We start from the raw sequence: 22442 nt of genomic DNA on the forward strand, positions 1-22442 counted from the left end.
CCGTCGTGCCTCGTCGTAACCAAGGTCATCATCCGCGCGTTGCTCTACCTGCGCGCGCTCCTGCTGCCATCTCTCGCACGCGGCGCGAGTCTTGCGGCGTGAGTTTTCTACCTTTGAGTTCTGTGACAGGGTGGGCAGATCAAGGCCGGATCATGTGTTCCCATCTATCCTCTCGCCCCCTTCCTCCGCAGAGCGCCGTTGCGATGACTCTTGCCGCTACCATCCACTCCACCTTCGCCGTCACTTCTATCGCTGTCGCGGCACTGCCGCGGTGCCGGTGGCGGGCGCTCCTTGCCGCCTCGCCTGTGATCTACGGCTCCCCGCTCCTCCGTCTGCGCGTCGCGTGGCTGTACTGCTCTCAGCCGTGTCTCTCGCTTCCCCGTTTGTGGGGCGCGTTCCTCAGTGGCATTTGTCGCCTCTGGCAGTGCTTTCGCCTGGCTGCCCTTCTCCCGCCTCCACTCTTGCCCTATACCTCCCCTTACCTGGCGTAGTGCCGTTGCGGTGACTCGAAAGGCAGTTACGGCGTTTCGTCCCCTTACTTCTACTTCCCACCCCAACCTTGCGCGGTGACATTGTTTGTGAGTGAATGAATGTGTGACCTTTACTCAATACCTCCGTTCTTCATCGGTTTCCTCATCCCAGCTCAGAAGAAACATTAAATAATAATTGATAATTTCCCCCTCTGCGCGGCGGTGACCCATTATAAGACGGCGCGTCGCCGGAGCGCCGACTCTGTAGCGGCGGTTCGCGGCGTGTGCTGCCCAATCCGAAACGCAGAACCGCCTACGTTCGGCACTGCGTGTTCTGTATGCGGTTGCCTGTCGTTGAAATAGGGCAGCAGCTGCGCTCAAAGATCGCATTGTCAAGAAGCGTAATCGTCAGTCAATTTTTAGCTTGTTCTTCATTGAAACGTACGCTGTTCTGTACGTTGTATGCATGATTCCAATGAATGTATACACTGGTCGCTTCACTTTGCTGAGTGCTTGTAGCATCTGCATTAGGAGTGGGATGAGCCATTGCATTTTTGTTTGCGTAGAGGGTACGCGCCATTGCTGATGATGATAATTTTTGTTCGTGGACGGACACGAAACATGCCGAACACCGAGAGGCTAACAGCGTCCCTGTATTTATACAAAGCAAAGAGTCCATTAGAGACGAGATGGGAACCTGCTGTCAGAACTGTATATATCTGGTGTTTCATTGGATGCACAGAGAATTTTCTTCCTGGAAACATTCACAGACCAAGCGTACGTATTTAATGCAATTAGCAATTTCGCCTACCTTGGGCCTTTTGAGTCTGTCTGTCTGTCTGTCTGTCTGTCTGTCCGTCTGTCCGTCTGTCCATCTGTCTGTCTGTCTGTCTGTCTGTCTGTCTGTCTGTCTGTCCGTCTGTCCGTCTGTCCGTCTGTCCGTCTGTCTGTCTGTCTGTCTGTCTGTCTGTCTGTCTGCCTGTCTGTCTGTCTGTCTGTCTGTCTTAATCCAACTCAGTGGCTCAAGTTGCCTACCAGCTGCCACAAGAAGGAATGTGCTCGTAGTCGTGATGCTGCCGTCGCCGTTGCATGATAGGCATCACAGATTGGTCATCAGGCTTTCGTCATGGCGCCGTCGTCACGCTCTTTAGGCCGACCAACTAGAAGGGCCGGATTAAGAAAAATGGGGGCTCTGGGCTAATGCGCATGCAGGCCCCCTTTCCCTATACTGACCCCTCCCCCCCTTCCCCCCTGTTGCCTGCTACGCTACTGGAAATATTCCTTGTTTCATTTTAATTCCACCAAATTAGAAAGAACGAAGTGCGATCGACGGCCTTATTATTATTGTTATTATTATAAAGAAAACAAAAAAGACTTGCTTGAAACGCGTGCTTTTGTAAACACCAACACATATGTTCACATTGTGATTAATGTGCATTATGTTTTCAGCAATAGCTAGGCTTTAAGGAAAAGTTTAGTGCACTCAAGACGAACAAGAACGTAGAAAAGACAACACAGCTCATATGTCGATCCTTCTGAAGCTAGGCTTTGTTTGCATCACTAAGTTTAATCCCGTGAGGAGGCGCATGGTTGTATCCAAAACATTATTAAAATTCAAGCATCAGACTGTAGTAATCATTATCACGTTACTCTATAAATATGCAATAGACATATACAATACTTAAGGCAATACAAACATTATAAAAATGCACTAGAACGCAGATGAAAATTACTAACTGTAATTACAACACATTATTTGAAAATATGTTCGTTAAAGGTAAGACAAGCAAGGACGGCATCAAATAACGTGGCACTATCAAAAACAACAAAAATACAGTTCTTTATAAGCACGCTAAATATCACAAGCAGAACAAAGAAGAGACGAACAACGAAGATTTGCATATCTGGAATTACACAGCTCAGCGTTTCATTGGCAACGTGGTGGCTGGGAGGCGACACAACGAACTTATTGAAACTATTCATGTACAGCGCAAACAGTCCTCTTTTAAAATGGCATCTTTCGCGTTAAAATGGCATCTTTCGCGCCTTCGCTTTGGCGAAATCAGATATAGTCTGTTCGACGGATAGATCGCGGAGGAGGTCACTTTCAATGGACATGATAGCAAGCGAGTTCACCTTGTCGTCAAGCAGGCTCGAACGAAGGCGAGTTTTTATCAGCGACAACTTGGAAAACGATCGTTCAGTCCCACAGTTTGCCAAGGGTATGCTTAAGTACATTCGCAAAGCAATGGAAAGGTTCGGAGACACATCAATAAGCTTTCTTTCGTGCAGCAACTTCATTATTTCCAGGGGACTCGTGTCCTGGCACAAAGAGTTGTGCAGAAAGTTCGCAAACTGGACGATTTCAGCGGAAAATGCTCGCTCCAAATCATTTTTGTAGTTTTTCACCAACTTCTCAGCCTGCTGTGCTAGAGAGGCCTCGCTCCCAACTTCTGTCAGCAGTTTTAAGAATCTGAACCTTTCGCAGAGTTCAGTGTAGGCAGCCTTCCGCACTCGCAAAGCAGTGCATAGACTGTCAAGTACAACATTGTAGGTCTCTACAATAAACATTTTTCTACCTTGTAGCGCACTATCGCTTTTTCCGTCCGGGTGATTACTCAAAACGATGCGTTTGCCCTCATCCTGATGACATTGATTGGTACTTAGCGTGTGTGCTCTCTCTTCGAAGGTATCAAAGAGAGGTCGCAAATAATTAACAAAGCCTTCTAGAGAGCTCAGGAGGTCTACAGCAGTTGAAATGTCTAGGCCTGGCTTCTGAAGTGCTACGCTCGTTTTGTCAAAGTGCTCCAAGATTTCACTCCAGAAAATCGCCATGAATGCAGTCTCTAGTTTTGTCATTTTCTTGAAGAGACAGTGCGCTTCGTTCCTAGTGTCAGCGTTTTCTTCCTTGTTCTTTGATGTAGCATCAAGGCAACACAAGACTGCATAAAAATTTTTCAGAATGGCCTTACAGGATTCAGCGTGTCTTGACCACCTGGTCTCAGAGAGACTTTTCAAAAGAAGCTGCTGGCCAGTTCCACCCAAGCTGTCCAAAAGGTGCCTCCATCGCTTAGGTGAGGCGGCAAAGAACACACATAGTCTCTGAATTACAGTGAAAAATTTCACTGCCTCAAGGCAACTGTCAACGCTACACGCGCCAAGTTCAGTGAATGACCAGCACACGGGACGTAGACTGGCAATTCGTTCAGGTGTTTGATTGGAGCTCGCAGTCCTTTGTATTTTCCGGACATATTACTCGCATTATCATAAGCTTGGCCCCTACAATCATCAATTGAGATGCCATTGGTCGTAAACAGGGACAACATGGTATCAAAAGGATACAAGCCGGTATGGGATTCAATTGGAACAAATCCAAGAAAGCGTTCGCACACTTTCCCATTTAAATAGTATCGTAAAACAACTGACAGCTGGTCAACGTCAGTAAGGTGTGGAGTCGAATCAACAGTTAAAGAGAAGTATTTTGCGCGTTTCACTTCGTCAACGAGACGTTCCTTGTAGAGCATTTGCCATATGATCGATAAATTTATCACAAATGGTTTTTGACAGATACGATGGGTGACCGTTTCCTTTGCCCCCGTAGCGTTTGATGTGCTCCTCTAGAAAGCGATCATACTTGGCAATGGACTCTAGCACTCCCATATAATTGCCATTTCTCGGTGAACCAAAAATCTCCTCACAGCCCCTAAACGCTAGGTTGGGCTCAGCTAGAAGCTGAACTACAACGAATACGCGCTTCAACACCTCTGTCCAGTAAGCGGTCTCAGTGACAAGATCTTTAACCAGCTCCTTGTCAATTGTGCTGCTCGAGTTAGAGCGGGCGAGCCATGCTGCCACGTAGTTCCGGTGCTCGACGCTATTTTAATGTGCGCAAACCTTTTCTTCTGCTCTTTTCGAATCAGAAAAGCCGTGCGTGGAGAAAGCACTGGGGTTGCTTGAAATCGAAAATAGCTTGCACATGAAACAGCAAACGGAACCTTTGGACTCCGAGTACATTAACCAGTGTCGCTCGTACGCCTCTCCATTTACAGCCGTTCGCACGAAAAGATGAGGTGACATATAGCGTTTCTGAGTTTTGTATTGCCTTTCGGAAAACGGAAAATTTTCTGCACGATTTTTAAAAGACAATGGCCCTTTCTCAACGCATACACTCGGAAAGCTGTCAGTAATAACGTCCGGTCACTTTGCAGGGTCCCTTCAGAGAATCTCGCAACGTACCTCTTGCTGCGGGGGTGTCTGTACTTCTCTGTTGCCGCAACGAGAAGCCGTCTCATTCGTCCTCTCGAGGCGCACTTTGTGGGTGGGAACATGATTATTTGAAGCCAAACTAACAGGAAAGAAGTGAGTCGGGTCTTGGAATGTTGTTTCCTTGCGCTCGTCAGTAGAAGGAGGCTCATTGGGGAGGTTTGGCACCTGTTGATCAGCAGTAGTAGAAATCGTACGTGGCGGACCGGACACCTGGGGCTCTGTGGCAGGGGCCTGGCCAAGTAGCATAGACGTTGCTGACTCGGGAATAGGACAGGGCTCGGTTAGCGTCGGTTGCTCAGAAATATGGACGACCGAGGTTGTCACCGTTTTTACAGGATCCAGACAACCAAGATGAGTCAAACCTTGCTTCTTGCCAGGAAACCGTGGTGATGGAGTTGGAAAGTTCTCTACAGAAGCACAGTCGGTACTATTCGGAGTTTGACACGGACTCTGGGTAGAGCGATCATACTGCTCCGCGGAAGCTGCATTCAGTAGGTACTTTGTCATCTTTGGTAGCTTCTTCTCACACTCTTCTCTTTCTAACTTCGCCTTTCGTTTAGACGCACCACTTTGATGCTTCCGACCGAGACCTTTCGCATGAACGGATGCTAATTGTTTACCGGGCACTTCGTCAGTCCGACGCGACCGCAGGTGTCCAACGGTGACCGTCCCGATGACTGGCGCACGCTGCTTGTATGGTGCGTGGCTGGCCGAGAGTGGTGTCTCCCTCGGGAGCTCCTTAGTGGGCGGGCTTATGCAAGCTTAACCGACGGCTCGGGGCTGAATTGCAGCCCACGATCAGCTTCCTTTTATAGGTGCGCGCCGTGTCTCTCTGTTACTAGCGCAAAAGCAGGCGTTCACATACGCATAGAGTTCCTTGTACAAATTCCCTCCTTCTCCGTACAAACTTACTCATTCTCCCGTTGCGGTCTCGTCTTCCTATTGGCTAGGAGCAATCGTCTGTTCTGGGCGGCTCTTGATTTTTCTTGCGCCCCGTCGACGCCGAGCGCGAGAACGAAGGGGAGAGGGCGACTGCTAGCGCGGGTGAAGTTACACGCACTCCGTCGCCTCTGAGTCATCTTTTTCTACTTCTTTCTGGAAAGTTCGGCGACCAGTCTGACCTACTTTTTCCGTCGAGCGCGCGCGAGGGTGCGCAGCCACTAGGCAGGAATGGGCCCTGGAGACACGCCTTTGTGTCCAGCTCTCCAACTTCCTCCTTCACTTTTCCACAACCCTAGCCTGAACAGTGAACATTCTATGCCCCACGGTACGCGGACAAAAGCACGTGTGACGTCTTCTTTCCTTTCCTGCCTAGACTCTGCCATCAGACTCATCATCATCTGCTATCGGACTCATCCTCCCCCGCCGAAATTACCGTCACGGTAAAGAAAAGTCGTATGGGAGGCACTGTTGGGTACTGCAGCACATCCTTTCTATGAGAAGGACAGCGGCTGAACAATTTGAGAGGTGGAGGGTGGCGTGGTGGTGACGAGGGGCAAGGGAGATTATGTCTTCATTCCACATTACATGTTTTAGGTGTTTCCTCCTTGCCCCTCCTCTTCAGACAGCACTGGACAGACGGACTGACAGGAAACCACGAAAACTCTTCCAAGCAAACGCACCTCGCTTCGTAAGAAAGAGGGCTCCGCCGGGGTGGCGGGGGATTCCTGTTTTTGCAGCAGGACAAGCTCTCCCCAAATGATTAGGCTAAACGCATGCTGTTAGATTAGGTGGGGGGCCCCGTCTGCTCGTTCTGGTTTTCTCACTTCATACATGTCGCTCGAAGTTCCGTTGCCCATGGTTCCATATACTAAGCAGGTTAGAATAAATGGGCCCCCTTCGCCTACTGTCCGAGGTGAGGCCCTGAGCTGCAGCCCCCTTAGCCTCCCCCCCCCGCCCCTAATCCAGCGCTGCCAACTAGCCCAAGGTCGGTAATGGCTTCTGTCACAAAGTATGTGCATGGTCGTGATGTCGTCATGGTCGTTACATTGTCGTTATTCAAGCTTCGTCATCCGTCTCCCTTCATGACACCGTCGTCACGTCATCTTCGTCATGTAATCAAGATGCATTCGTTGTCGTACCATGGATTGTCATGATATCGCCGTGGTCATTTTATCATCGCCACTGGAACTTGATTATCAGAATTTCGTCATGCTGTCGTTGTCACCGATCCATTCGCTCAAGTAATCTAATAGCTTGAGCCACCAGGTATGTGCTCGGGGTCGCCTGCTTCGTCGTTTCCAGTTACGTCATGCGACTTTCTTTATGCCTCCGTCCTCAAGCCATCCTTGTCACACGCTCGTTAGACATACGTTGTCATGCTTTCGTTGTGATGCCGTCGCGGTCATTCAATCGCGCTTCCTCATTCTACTCTTGGCATGCCGTCAAGCCTAGCCTTCGACGCCGTCCAAGTGTCCCAAGTTGTTGAGTAGCTTGGACCGATGGTATGTGCTCATGACGATGTCGTGGTCGCTCCTTCGTGGCCTCCAACTTAGTTATACGAGTCTGGTTATGTAGTTCTCATCATGTTTCCTCATCATACACATGTTAGGCTTTCATTGTCATGATGTCGCTGTGACGTCCTCGTGGTCACTCCATCGTCGTCACTGCAACTTCGTCATCCAACTATCGTCATGACATCGTCTCCTTTCCTTTTACGCTGACCCCGTGTCGCAAGTTGTTGAATAGCGTGGGCCAATTGGTATGTGCTCGTGATGATACCGTGGTCGTTGCTTCGTTGTTTCAAGCTTCGTCATGCGTATCTGGTCATGCCGTCGTCGTCATACCATGCTTGTCATACTCTTGTGAGGCACTCGTTGTCATCATGTCATCATGACGCAGTCACAGTGATTCCATCGCCGTTGCTCCAACTTCATCTGACTCTCGTCATGGGATAGTCGTCAAGCCTTTTACGTAGGTCCCGTATCTCATGTTGTCTAATTGCTTGTGTTACTAGGTATGTGCTCGTAGTCGTAATGCCACCATGGTCATTGCATCGTCGTCATTCGACACCCGACTCTTTTCAAGCCGTCGTTGTCACGACATTGTCGTCGTACAGTCGTTATGCATTTGTTGTCATAGCGTCGTCGTGATGTTGTCGTGGTCGTGCCAATCTCGTCACTCAGCTTCGTAATTCGCTTCTCGCCATGCCGTCGTCGTCACGCCATCGTCGTTATGCCCTTGTCCTCATTTCGTCGTCATCGTACAGTGGTCGCCTTGTATTCCTTATCATACCTTTGTCAGGACAACATCGTGGTCCTTGCACCATCGTTATTATAACTTCGTCACGCCGGCCGTGGTCGCTTAGAGGCTACGGTGTTGTGCAGCTAATCACGAGGTCGCGGAATCGAATCCCGACCTCGGCGGCCGCATTTTAATGAGGGCGAAATGCGAAAACACCCGTGTACTTATAACCCTTCGTGGTACATATTATTCCGAAGTCACCCACTACGGCGTGCCGCATAATCAGATCGTGCTTTCGGCACGTAAAACCCTATAATTTATTTTTTAACTTCGTCACCCGACTTTTGTCATGCCCTCGTCGTCATGCCATCGTCGTCGTACCACTGTTGTCATGCCTTCGTCTTTACTCTGTCGTCTTATGATCGTCATCATTTCACAAACGTAATCCCATTGTCACTACTTCAAGATCGTCATACCACCTTCGTCGTTCCATGGACATTCTCAGTTCCTGTAATTCCTCTCCACTATTCTTTCCGTATTTAATTTTTATTACCCCTACCACAGTACGGGGCAGCCAATCAGAATCTCTTCTGGTTGGTTTCCTTGCCTTTCGGATCCCTTTTATCTCTGTCTATCGCAATCATTTTGTCGTCATTCAATCGTGATTATGCCGCAGTTGTCATGTCAACTGTGTCGTCATCAGAGAGTCGTCGTCATGCATTCGTTCTCATACCACTGTCGCCATGGCGTCGCGGTCGTTCCATCATCGCCAGTCGAACTTCGTCATGCAGTTGCCGTGAGAACGCTTTGTGGTTTCTTCTTTGTCATAAAGCATTTGTGATACAGTTGTCATGCCATCGTGGTTTGTCATCCCATTGGCCTCCTGACGCTCTCGCCGTCAGGCTGTCGTCGTTATGCCATCGTCATCATTTAAGAATTGTTAGCGCATTTTCGTCAGGCTGTGATCATGATAGCGTCTTCCTCATTCTAGTGATATCATTTCTTTCGCATTGGTAATTCCATCGTCGTCCCTGCGCCGTCGTCATGCCGACAGGCTCATGGTTTACCTAGGGAAGCGAGTGTCAGCAAAATGGGCCGATACTGGAGGCAGTGTATGTCGAATGCACTAGAAACTAGGAAGCCTGAGAACGACCACCTCAATAAACGCGTCGGCAGGCTTCGGTAATACGGTGTGCCGATACTGGCTGCATGCTAATCAGATTACCGCCCACAGTCATCCTGAAGTGGGTTCTGCCGCAATGTTGCTAGCAATCTGGACGTCGGAACACGTCCACCCACTTACTGCACCGTTACTTGGACTGTAGTACGCTACGAGTACTATCAGGGCTCTTTTTGGTGTCAGATATGTTTAAACTCAGCGTGAGAAAGGGCGTTCCTGGGTAATGATTTCGAGACTGAATGGCGAGACTAAAGCCGCTGTTCATATTGTACCTGCAGTGCAGTAAACATGTCCATTTACTTGGAGGTGCAGATACATCGATAATCTGTGCTGTATTGCCATAATAACAAAAAATGTCTGCGAGCACGTATGGATGAAAGATAAACAGCAGTTTGTGCAAAGTTTCCTTCCACAAACAAGTATCAGAGAGAGTACGCTTCATGTGTCACTGATGTAGTTACGACGTCCCGCTACCAAGCGGCAGGTTCTGCATAGAAATAGCCGTTCGATACGTTATACGCTATAGGAGAGCACGCGAATTCCTTAAAAACTGGAGTATAGAGCAACCCGGCGCTGCACTGCAAAGATAACGGGTGCGTTCTAGATATCAGCAATACAATAATTTATTCCAGGTACCTAGGAAAGCATGCAAATAAAAGAAGACGCGAAAGCTGAGAAGCGTACAGCATACCAAAGAAAGGCACTGCATGTGGTTACCACGCTTTCCGATAATCGTCTTGATAAATAGCTCGAGTTTTTGTATGTTTGTGCAGATATGCGGTTTCGTTAGTGGTGCTTGATACGAAATTATATGCAATCACCTTGTACAGGGGCTCTATAACGTAAAGCTATTCCAAAGTTTTCTATTCCAATTCTGCAATCAGCCTTCCGTGATTGGTCCAAACATTTTATATCACCCCCACTTCGCCTGTCTGTCACGGGACGTCACGAAAATCGCCATAGCTCGCCATCTGATAGGACGTGTGCACACTAATTATGCATGATTGGAGCGAACAAAAGAAAAAGTTATTTCTCATTCGACGCTTTTTCGCCGTTAGCCCTCGGCTATTCGTCAAAAGTTATCTGGCTGCACCCACTTCACTTGCCTGTCCCACGACGTCACAAAACCGCGAAAACTTACCGCGTCAATGTGACGTGCACGCGTTAAACATGCTCTAATATGCCGAACGAAGCTTATATTTTTTTTCTAAATAGCCGCAGGCTGCCTTGTTCCGAAAAGAATAAAAGATGGCTGCCGCGTATCACTCAGACAGTGGCCACTCGCACCTGCCAGAGAGCATGATGATTAACAGACTTAGATGAGCAAGTTGGTTGCTGGGTCGATGTAACATGCTTATAACGGCGCGCCTTAAGGACAGGACACAAAGAATGCACACAGGACAGACGTCGGCGTCTGTCCTGCGTGCATTCTTTCTGTGGAATATCCTCAAAATTCGCCGTTATAACCATGTTACATCAAGCCAGCAACCAACTAGCCCATCTAGAGTCTAAACCAGACGTACGCGCAGGCGCGCGGCCGTACGCGCCGCACCGCGTCTGATTGCGTACGGCGTCGGGCGCGGAGGCTGCATCGCGTGTCGACGCGCGGCGGCGTGGAGACCTTGCAGTGCTAGGTTCTAACGCCTGCGCCAGAAGCTCCCGCCCGCGTCACCCGCCCGACGCGCTTCACGTGACCACGGCGAGCCAACGTGACTTCCGGAAACGTTCTTCGCGCGGCGCGCAGGCAAGCCCGGGCATGCTGCGTGCGTTGTGATCGTAGTTCCGCGCGGGTACTGGTATTTTATGCTGGCTGCCGCTGTCTTCAGCCGTAACGGCTGCTTTAAGAATGAAATGTTCATCGCCGAAGTTCGGGAACTGACACAGCATCTAGCACGCGTAGAGCACATAGCACGCGAGTGATGCTATGCCGACGCTCCTGCAGCTTTCACCTAGTTCACAATATTCGGTGTTAAGTCGCATGTGAGTTGACTGAACCACTAGGAGTCCTGAATATAATTTGTAAAATATAAAACAAATTGTAAGTTAAAACTTATGTTTTATTGCCATGTTTAGCACACTGCTTAATGTAACCGTTAAGCGAAGGCTGGGCTGCCTTCAACACAGGAACCTAGCAACACTGCGCCGCCGCGACGAAACGCGCGGCAAGTCGTGCATCGTTTGGGTGCGCGCCCTCTTCCTCCGTCGGGCGCAACGTGACGTCGAGTGAGCGCGGCGCGAGTGGACGCGTGCCAACGTGTACGTGTGCTTGGGGCTTTAGTCTGTTAATTGATGTCATTTCTACTACATTGGGCCCTGTTCCTCCTCCTCAATTGTGTGTTTCGGTGTCTGTCCTGTATGCATTATTTCTGTGTTCTGTCCTCAAAAAGGCTGATGCTGCTTTCGGAGACTGGCTTCCAATCTTTGGGTCTGCCTCCCTTCTCCTTTCTGTAAAGCAAAAGTTCCGAGTTGGCGGGGGAGCATCTAAGTCCAGTGGGGCGGAGATACTCCTCGATCACGTCGATCGCCTCTTGCAAGACTTCTTCGACTCTGCCCTCGCAGCCACCGGAGCACCAGATGATGTTGTCGGTGTAGATAGTGTGCTTGGCGTCCTGGACGCGTGCTAACCTCTCGGAAAGACCAATCATACAGACGTTAAACAGTGTGGGGGAGATGACGGCGCCCTGAGGAGCGCCCCGCCCTCCGAGGGGCACATGTTCGGAGCGGAAGTCTTCAATGCGAGGCCTGGCCTTCCTGTCCGTTAGAAAAGAGCAGACGTAGCTGTGGAATCTGGAACCGAGACCTAGGTCTGAAATGGTCTTTACGATGAAGGTGTGGAGCACGTTGTCGAAAGACTCCTCGAGGCCCAGACAAAGCAGAACCTTGACGTTTCTGGAAGGGCCTTCCACGATCTGAAGCTTGATTAGTTTCATGGCATCCTGCGTCGAGAGTCAGGCGTGGAAGCAGATCATGTTCTACGTGTGAACCTCGTTCTCTTCGAGGTGCCCGTTGAGCCTGTTGAGAACGACGAGCTCCATGACCTTGCCGAAGCAGGAGGTTAGAGAAATCGGCCAGAGTTTCTTGATGTTCTGGGCCTTGTTAGGCTTGGGAATGGCACCGTGTAGGCCACCTTCCATTCTGCAGGAACAACGCCGCTCTTCCAGCACTTGCTGATCTTGTCGGGCAGAAAGCCGATCGGCGGGTCGTCGAGGTTTCTCAACATTCTGTTGATGACTCCTTCCGTAACTGGCGCGGACATGCGGTTGTGCATGAAGATGGCCTGTCTGACCTCGGCAGCGGAGAAGTTTCATCCAGCTCAGGGCGAGGAGGGCTTCGGTAGAGCGGAAGTTGGGTCGCGGGATCCCCGTCGCGACGGACGGGCAGGTACTTCTGTATGAGTTTTGAGACGAGTCCATCGACCGTGTAAGAACTGGCGGCTTCGTGAAGGGCCCGGGTCAACGTATGCCTCTGATTTGACTTGGAGCAGCTTTCGTCGAGAAGGTGCCTCAGCATACCCCAGGACTTGCCGTTGCGCACCTGTCCGTCTATGGAGTCGCAGAGCTTGTCCCACTGCTGCTGGCATAGTGATTTGCAGGGGTCATCGATGACCTTGTTGAGCTCCAAGATCTTCTTTCGGAGTCTGCAGTTGAGCCTTTGACCCTTCCATCGGCGGAGAAGGGCATTTTTGGCCTCTATCAGGTGGGCGAGTCTGTTGTCCATTCGCTCGACGTCGAGATTGGCTTCCACTTTCTTGGTGGCCGCGGAAGCGTCGTTGCGGATGCCTTCGCACCATTCTTCGAAGGTGGTGGTTGCCCTGGGTCTCCGGGGTCTTCGCGAATCTTGCAAAAATTGTCCCAATCACTGTACGTGAATTCCCTGACCCTACTCTGAGACACCTTGCAGTTGGTCTCGAGAATGTAGTGGTCGCTGCCGAACTCCATGCCGTTGTTCTCCCAGCCCACGTCCTCGACGCTCCTGACGAAGGCGAGGTCGGGTGCCGAGTCCCGGTTGAGGTGACAGAGTTGCCGGTGCGCGTAGGAAAATCCTTGTCAGTGACCACAGTGAGGTCCATCTCGTTGGAAACTTGCCACAGGTTGCGCTCCTTGGTAGTGTCGTAGATGTAACCCCAGATTCCGTACGGTGCGTTGAAGTCGCCGACGACGACCAAGGGTCGAGGGCCGGCCAAGTCAGTCGCTTTCTTGAGGATCGGCTCGCCTGTATATTTTACACCGTGGTTACAGTTCAGCGTTTTCTCGTCCATCTTCTTGCTTTGCTCCATTCTTTTCAGCGGTTTTGAATTCAATACGTGCCCCAAGCTAGCCCGCGCTAGTGAAGGTTATGGTTGAGAGTCGACATCTACGACGATCGTCTTGAACGCGTCGCAATTTTCGCGGAAAACCTCCTCGCACTTTATTTACGAAGCCTGACTTCGACAGGAAAACAGGCAGATCTTCAAAAGTGTTTTCATGCACTATTTGTGGGTGTGTCGCATGACTCCTTTTGCTCAATCGCTTCCGCAGACAAAGCAGACATGACCTCCTGGCAGAAGTGGAAGCCAAGAGCATTGCCTTCCGTCCGTCTCCGTTGCTTACTACCCTTTGATACCTTGTATGCGTGCAGCATCGATCATTCGTTGAAACCACGTTTCAGGGCGGTGTTCACTCTCTATGAAAATGTCTACTGCCGAAGTAGTTTTTCAGATGTAGCGTGATTTTTATTGAACTCGGAATAATAGGAACCATAACACCTACCTTCTTGGAAAGGAATCGCACGGATATTTATTATTACAGCCTCTATTGTAGACCGAGCATTTATGTCGATAATTTAAAAGTTCGCATACCAGTTATGAAGTTCTCGGAATATAATTTAGATTCATATGACCAACAGCGCTGTACACTAGCGTCTCCGACGGACATCAAAATGACTAAGAGAGTGAACCTTTTATGAAGGCGTTTGTAAACTCGCGCTTATTTCACCATCCAACAATGCGAAAGCAATATGAAAAAGAACACAGGTAGCGCGTCTGAGATTGCCTCCAACCCAGCTAGGGGCGTTAAGCGGCGGTCTTAGTCCGAAACTAAAAGGAAAGGGCTATACTGAATTGGACTGGTTGGTTGAACCATCTTATGTGGTTAAACCATCCTAGAAAACGGGGCCGCTCCCCTACGAAGTGTTGGCACTCCCACCACAGGCCTGTTCGTACAAACTGGCACATTTCCAGCGGACAGTGAAAACAATGTTTGATATGGCGGTTACTGGTAATCCGCTGAGTCACGGCAATAAGTTGGACAATTTGTTATTGCTATTTCGCAGTAAAGTATACTTCGCAAAGCGGAAATACATCGCACGCAACGGTGCGTTGCAAAGGGCTTTAATGGAAAATGGTATCAACTTATAACTGTCCCCCCCCCCCCCCCCCCCCCCCCCAAAAAAAAAAGACAGTGGCAACATACCATGCTTTCCTCGTTCCTTTTGTTTTGGGCTTCGGGCGTTCTTATAACAGACCACGCTGCCACATTGGTGGTCTCCATTCTTTGAGGCGGAGACTTGTAGGAAGCTTCGATAAAAGATGGCATCATCTTGTGAGTGCTTGCATTGCTTGGCACTGTTAGTCAGATGACGCCTAGTCCATGGACAGCTTCGAAAGGTTTAGCTTCTTACGGCCGCAAATATGCTTTGTATTGTAGGGAGAGAAGACGAAAGAGAAGTTCAATAGCAGCGAAAGGCACCTGAACAGGCGTGTTGTTCTTGTTGTCTGTCGAGCATGCGGCTCCAGCCCAATGTGGGGAATCACCTCCGCCCAGAAATGGATTCATTGTTTTAATTTACAATGAATCCTAAATTTTGAGAACGTCTATGGACGTAGTGCTGTAGAAGGTGAAATTATCTGTTAAAATAAGTTCAGTAACCGCAGGTCGAATGAATAATCACCAATTTGAAAGCACACAAAGACTACACAATTTTAACAGAACGTTTGGTTGTATTCCATAAGAAATTCTCAAAGAGCGGAGCAAACACCCGTCTGGCTGAATATGCTCTGAAGTGGGCGCTGGCACCGATTCGGTATAAGTGATTAAGGGGGGGGGGGGGGGGCGGCTCGGCTTGATAGGATGAGCGATTGTATCGTATGCTGGCTCTCGTCACGAACGACATCATTAATTATTGTCATATTCAGCTTGTGTCCCGCTGCTTGCTTGTAACCTCTGGAGCTCTTCCCTCACAACATGCCGTGCCAGGCCTGTGAGAATTCCACTTTCGTATTGTGATGCGAGGGATTAAACGATAGTGGTGAGAGTTAGACGGCCATATTGCGATGCGCGCTGCCGAAGCATACGCTCCATGGTTGTTTCCTCAAGAAGAAATCCTGGTACACTAATACCCATCAGCGAAGTTACAACCAGCTGTACCCTGGAAGAAAAGGGGTTAACCGTGAGGCCCGATTTTTATTAGTCACATAATAGGAAGCCAACAAACAGTGACACCAAGGACAACATAGGGGAAACTACTTGTGCTTGTTAAATGAAATAAACAAACGATAAATTAATGGAAATGAAAGTGCATGAAAAAAAACAACTTGCCGCAGGTGGGAACGATCCGACAACCTTCTCATTTCGCGTGCGATGCTCTACCAATTGAGCTACCGCGGCGCCGTTACCCCGTCCACCTTCCTGGGTATTTACCGTTTTTTTTTTTTGTAGAACCCTGGGAGTGTTAGCCAGCGCCACCACTCACAGACCTTGACGGCGAACGTTGTGGGATCGTTCCCCACCTGCGGAAAACTGTTTTTTCATCCATTTTTATTTCCATTAATTTATCGCTTCATTATTTTACTTATTAAGTACAAGTAACTTGGTATCAGTGTTTGTTGGCTTCCTATTATATGACTAATAAAATCGGGCCCCTAGGTTAACCCCCTTTCTTTCCATTTATTATATAATGCGTGTCTTGAATCCGGCAACATTGATGCCTTCAGGTAGCATGTGTGGGTTTGTTGACCGGTTTTCCTTCAGCCAAAAAGATCGCGTTCTCGTCACGCCTACGGAAGAAAGGATGTTCCACGTCCACCGTCAAGGTCTGTGAGTGGTGGCGCTAGCTAACACTCCCAGGGTTCTACAAGGAAACCTAAATACCCCAAAAAATGGACGGGGAAACGGCGCTGCCGTAGCTCAAGTGGTAGAGCATCGCACGCGAAATGCGAAGGTTGTGGGATCGTTCCCCCCGTGCGGGAAGTTCTTTTTTCATCCACTTTCATTTCCATTAATTTATCGTTTGTTTTTTCATTTATTAAGCACAAGTAATTTCCCCTATGTTGCCCTTGGTGTCAGTGTTTGTTGGCTTCTTATGCTGTAACCAGCAGTACCCGTAATAATTGGCTCTGGCGGAAAGCTGCGCGCCAAGGGCGTATCGCTAAAGGTTGCAATGCAGTCGCAGTTCAGTCGCGAGGAGGCAGTGTCTGTATCAATTGATGCATATAAGCACGACAGTGCGTGCTACTGTCTGTCGAGTGGTCGCAGAAGGTCTGTAATTTTTAATTCGATAGTTTTGAGCTGTAATGACACAGGAACTTCTGCTTCCGTGGATCACAGAAGAAGGTGGTGCGGCCTCCTGGATTCGGAGGAATAGCTAACTGGACGCCGCCTCGCCATATCGTGCGCTTAATGTCAGAGCTAACAGTCCCGCAACTTATAATATTTCTTTTCTTTGCTAGTTAGCGCTTCTGAGAGAATCGTTTAGGACAAGCTCTAAAGGACTGCATAACCTAAAAATTCGTTGGTTGCATTTTGCTCTTCTTTCCAGGCACTGTGGATGCTCTAGATGAGTCTGTAGGCCGAGTTATCGAGGCTCTCTACAAGAGAGGTATGTTGTACAACAGCCTGCTGGTGTTCACCAGCGACAACGGCGCCATTCCATGGGGCACTTATTCCAACACTGGTTCCAACTGGCCCCTGCGTGGGACCAAGGGAACTCTCTGGGAGGGCGCCGTTCGCGTGCCGGCCCTGGTGTGGAGCCCCCTGCTCAAACCAGGACCGCACGTGGTTCTGCCGCGGCTGATGCACGTCGTCGATTGGCTGCCCACGCTCTACTCGGCTGCCGGTACGAAGGCTAGGCCGTTATTTTAGAGCGCAGCTGTTACGCGCCCGTTCCTACAGGGAGCGTCGGCGCCCCTCGTAACCGAGCGAACGAGCACAGAGAAGGATAAAAGAGCGAACACGGAGCCAAACGGGAGATGAAAAACGGGGATAGAGAAGAGAGCATGAGAAGGAAAACGCAGGTGCAGGCCATGGCGAAAGCGTGAGAAGAAAAGCGTAGTGCCACGCAATGCGGGCTCTGCGGCTGTGATGGCGGCGAGATAGCCCCCGAGTATCGCGCGTCGTCTGTATAGAAACGAAGCGCTGCATGAGCGGAGGTCTGTCTGCAGCGGCTGCTGTGAATCGCTTCCACGCGTCACCCACGCGCTACCTCTTGCGATCTCCCAATTAGCGAGGCAGTCACGCCACACCTCGCTGTGTTTGCAACGCGCCGCACTAGACAGATTGTCCGCGTCAGCCAATATATCCCCTTCAGTCACGAATTATGTTCGACTGTCGATAAATGTGTAAAATCGACATGATTTTATGCGAAGGTGCTGGAGGTTACATAGAAAGCAAGTCGACGAGAATGATTGTGCATTTTATAAAGAGCTATCATAATTACATGGTAACTATATGTGATTTATTGTACAGTCAGTAATGCTACGTCTCTTCATTAAAGATATTGAGTAACCCGCTCGAATTACATGCACAGGTTAATTATTTGGCACAAGCTTTGCAAAAACGGAAATACATCTTTCGAAATTGCTACGAATACGCCCCACTTTAAATGTCCCGCCAAACACGGTAGCGCCTTAATCAAAGCAGTCGTCTAAAGCGACAAATTTCTCTCAGAAGTGAAGTGGGTGCACTTCAGGAAAGCAGAATGTTCAATTTACTCAATGCTTAGTGCTGGTTGTCTATTCCTTGCAACCACGGCAGAGTAATGGCAAAAATAAGTCGCGTCCACAAACGTGCACGCCGTGACTGAAGGGGATATCGCGAAATGAAAACACGCGTAGAGCTGGGCTCAAATTTCGCATTCGGGAGTGCCGTAATCGTCGATGAATTTTTTTCGAATCTGATGCACCCCCTCGAGCAGTATCGAAATGAACACCCAAGTTGAATTGAAGTGGGCACAGCGCACAAACGCACACGCCCCCATTGTTCAATGAGACTTAGTGTTCAGGGAGGCTAACCTTGATGCATATTCACGTGTAGCCATCGAATCAATGCACCACGATTACCAATACAACACGCTGTTTGACCCACAAAGCCCTACGTATCATTTTCGCTATGCTGAGTTTGATACATTAGTGCTCAGAGAACTGCTGGTAATACATATGAAATGCTGTATTATTGTTTTCGTACGCAAGTGCGAGATTTCAATTATGCCTGGTTAAGCAAACTAATTAATAGTGAATAAATTATTGTAGGAATGAATAATTTTCTCATGTAACGTTCCAGCGCTTCTGTTTGTACATGCGCATTCTTCAAGGCCAGTTATACATGTGAAGGAGTTCTATTGTTTTATTGATTTAGAATTGCACGTTGGTTTTGCTTTTTAAAAGTAGGTTCGACGTTTCTCAAGTCTCACCATCTTATTACTTATGCAAATCGCTTGTTCGACAGTTATGACTCTTTGCTGCTGAGTCGTAGACATCGTACATTTTATACGTAGTATTACCACTTGATAGGGGCGTAGCCAGGGGAAGAGGTTTATGGGGCTTTAGACCTACCCCCCCGCCCCCCCCCCCCCCTCCGAAATATTTTCGTACTGCCGGAAATCATTCTGGATTTTGTTTAGAATGTTTTTTTTTTGCGCTCGAACAGACATTTCGGCACAAAAATTTCGAAGTCGGGCTGGATTTCGCGGTGACGCCCATACACCGGGAGTCACATAACGCAACGAGCCTCATCCAGGCGCTAAGTTTCAAGAGCATTTTGATGGCGAGCGAGGTCGTCGCGGCCTCTCGCGGAGGCCGCGGAATCTACGGAGCGCAAGGATTTCAATTCCGAAACTTTATGGGCATAAAGTTCTAATAAACTTTTGATGCGAAAGGTGCAGTGACGTTTCCATGCTTTAGGTTTTCGATTCCAGAACGTTGTGGGCTTAATGTTCTTATAAGCATTCGACGCCAAAGGTGCATTGACTTTTCTAAAGTCGTACATAGCATTACACAACGAGACAAACTAAATCAACACACTATCAGAAAAGTTGACATAGCAGGCAGCGAGGTCCGATGAGATGAAGCGTTGTGGTGCTTCATTTGTGCCGTCATATCAGAGAAAAGAATATCAACATTTTTTTCATGTGCGTCAAAGCATCCATGTCAAGACACTAATGTCAGCAAAGGTAACCACGTTCTTATGTATTTTGCTACTTTGATTTTTATTCACGAGGACATATTGAGCCTCTTCAATTTTCTTGTCCTCGCTACCCGCGGGCTGCCAGAGCCGGCTTGCGTTTTTCTCGCACGCGTTTCTCTCGTGGCGCCCCGACCACCGCGCGGTGCAGTTGGTTTCGCGTTCGTTTTTCTCTGGCCGAAATGATTTTCGCCTGGCAGAGTTTTGAACGATTACTGGCTAGCAGACGAGAAAAAGTAACCATGGTGGCTCGCTGCCTTAACTGTGGGAAGTCGACGGATTGCAACATGTTCGCTTGAGCGCTACCTCTGCGGAAAGTCTTGTCTCCCCGGTGTAGGAAACCGAGCAGTATGCGTATGATTACCTGTGGACCAAGCGTCTCAGTTTTCTTCGATATTGCTCCGGTAGCCACATTAAGTGCCCAAAGTAGGCATTCGATTGTGTGTGTATGTGTGTGAAAACATTTATTGTTATGAGGTCCGGAGGCTCGACTTCTTAAGCCAAGGCGGGCCGCTCCCACGTTGGCACTGTCAGGCCAAGCCTTTCAGCGACATCATGGGCCCTCTGGACGGCCCTTAGTTGGTCCTGAAACAATGGGCTTTGAATCCTTTTCTCCGACTGTGTCCATTCTTCAACGAGGTTGCGGAGAGTCGCGGGACACCCCGCCAGCTTATGTCTGATTCCAATGATGCCATTACAATCGTTGCAGTCCATCTTAATCTCCCTCTCCGGATATATTTTATTAATGGTGCATGGTGTGGGATATGTGCCTGTTTGCAATAAGCGCAGCGAGACTGCCTGAGCCCTGTTTAGTTTTGAATGTGGCAATGGGAATTGCCTGCGTCCTAAATAGTAGTGTTTGGTAATGTCGTTGTATGTTATTAAATGATCTGTAGATTCCCTGGCTTGATGGTGAACGGCTCGGTTGTGACTGTCACGGTTAGCAAGTCCTCGCGCGAAGTCATGAGCAACCTCATTGAGGTTTATCCGAGTCTCGTCCACTTTCCCCATATGCGCAGGAAACCATCGGATTTCAGTTCTCATAATCCCAATGTTTTCAAAAAGTTTAGCTGCAACACCAGCTACGTAGCCTTTAATCAAAACACCTTATAGCGGATTTCGAATCACTGTAAATCACCGGCGTCACCTAGTGCCTTTGGGCCTACTGCCTCCGGAGAGGAACCACCACCACTGCAGCAAGTTCGCTGTCAGGAACCTCGGCCTGCCAACATCGTGGAATCAACGGTCCCCCTCGGACAGTCTGTGCAACAGTCCCCTGCAGCCAGGGACCGCAGTGACGGTGTGACAGGAACACGTTACGGCCGGCCTATTGTTCCGCCGCGCCGTTTGAACTTGTGAAACTTTTGACGTGTTTGGCTTCCTGAATCTCTCCCGTCTAACCTCCAATGCTTCAAGGGGGGAGATGTAGAGGTCGCCACAGTTCAGCCCCGTTTGTTAGGCTGCCACCAGAGTGTGGCGCCCCCTGTGACCTGTGTGTGTCTGCTTTATATACGTTCGGGCCCAATAAAGAAGGGGCATTCCCTTTTTCGTCCAAGCAAGAGGCGGTACGTATCGGTCCGTCCCTGCGTGCTCGTGCCCCGCGCGGCACTAACCACGCGACACCAATGTTTTCAAAAAGTTTAGCTGCAACTCCAGCTACGTAGCCTTTATCAAAACACTTTATAGCGGATTTCGAATCACTGTAAATGCAGGCCCACTTATTACACCTGATGGCTAGAGCAATTGCCACTTGTTCCGCCACCATGGGGTCCTTGGTAAAAATAGTGATAGCATCTTGCACCTTCCCTTGATAATTTGAGACAATGGCCGTATATGCTTCTTTACCTTTCACCCAGGCTGCATCAACTATAGCTGCCAATTGGTTCCGCTCTTCTATTTCCTGCAAGAGTGCTTTAGCTCTTGCCTTTCTCCTTTCGACATTATATTCTTGATGCATGTTTCTGGGGAGAGGGTTGGTTCTAATATTGTTCCTAACGTCAGTCCTTAATTCTACTTCAGCCTCTATTGGGCTCCTTGATGCATTCAGTTCTGCACCTATTTCCTGTAATATGTTCCTCCAAGCTCGTGATTTTGTCAATCTTTTGTGTTGCGCTAGCTGTAGGGCCTCCGCGATCTCTTCCATTGTGTTGTGCACCCCTAGACTCATGAGTTTGTCCGTTGCAGCGTTACTGGGTATCCCTAGGGCTACTTTAACGAGCTTCCTGAGCATCACATGAAGTTTAAGTTCTGCCTGCTTCCATTTGAATAATCCAGCCACATAAGTGAAGTGACAGGGAGCAAAGGTGTGTATTAGCCCCAAAACGCTGTCTTCTCCTAAGCCTCTGTGTCTATTGGTAATTCTCCTTAGTAACCGAATGACTTCATCTGTCTTATTCGAGATAAGTTGTATTGTTTTATAGTTAGCGTTGCTTCCGTCTATGTGATACCCAAGAACCTTGATTGTTTCAACTAGCCTGACAGCGGATCCTTCATGAGTGTATAAGCACACTCTTGGCTCATCTTCCAGAATGTAACCTCTTGGTTTGCGACCGTTTCTGCGATGTTTAATGATCAAGAGTTCTGATTTGGCTGCCGAGCATTTCAACCCCATGTCTTTCAGTGTGTTCTCTACAACATATAAGCTTTCCTGTAATCTGGTCTCTGTCTGTCCGACATTACCCTTGGCACTCCATATGGTTATGTCGTCGGCATATACCACATAATGAATACCCTCAATTTTCTCCATATTTCTTGCAACCTTGGACATTGCTAAATTGAATAGCATGGGTGAGAGCACAGCCACTTGTGGAGTGGCGCTATTTCCCAAATTCTTAGCTTCTGATTAAGCTCACCCAGCATGAGTTGTGCAGTTCGATTTCTAAGAAAGTCCTTAATCATGTTAAAAAGTCT

The 22442-nt window shown here is 48.9% G+C and overlaps 1 protein-coding gene across 1 annotated transcript in view; it reads left to right on the plus strand.

Annotated features, from left to right (window-relative positions):
- The window catches only part of LOC126539705 (arylsulfatase B-like), a 48546-nt gene that overhangs the window by 9209 nt on the left and 16895 nt on the right, over positions 1-22442 (plus strand). Inside the window, exon 3 of the mRNA XM_072286235.1 lies at positions 16894-17190. Coding sequence (XP_072142336.1) covers positions 16894-17190 — 297 coding nt within the window. The remainder of the gene's footprint in view (positions 1-16893; positions 17191-22442) is intronic.

The sequence above is a fragment of the Dermacentor andersoni genome, chromosome 2 (assembly GCF_023375885.2).
Source record: "Dermacentor andersoni chromosome 2, qqDerAnde1_hic_scaffold, whole genome shotgun sequence".
NCBI lineage: Eukaryota > Metazoa > Arthropoda > Arachnida > Ixodida > Ixodidae > Dermacentor > Dermacentor andersoni.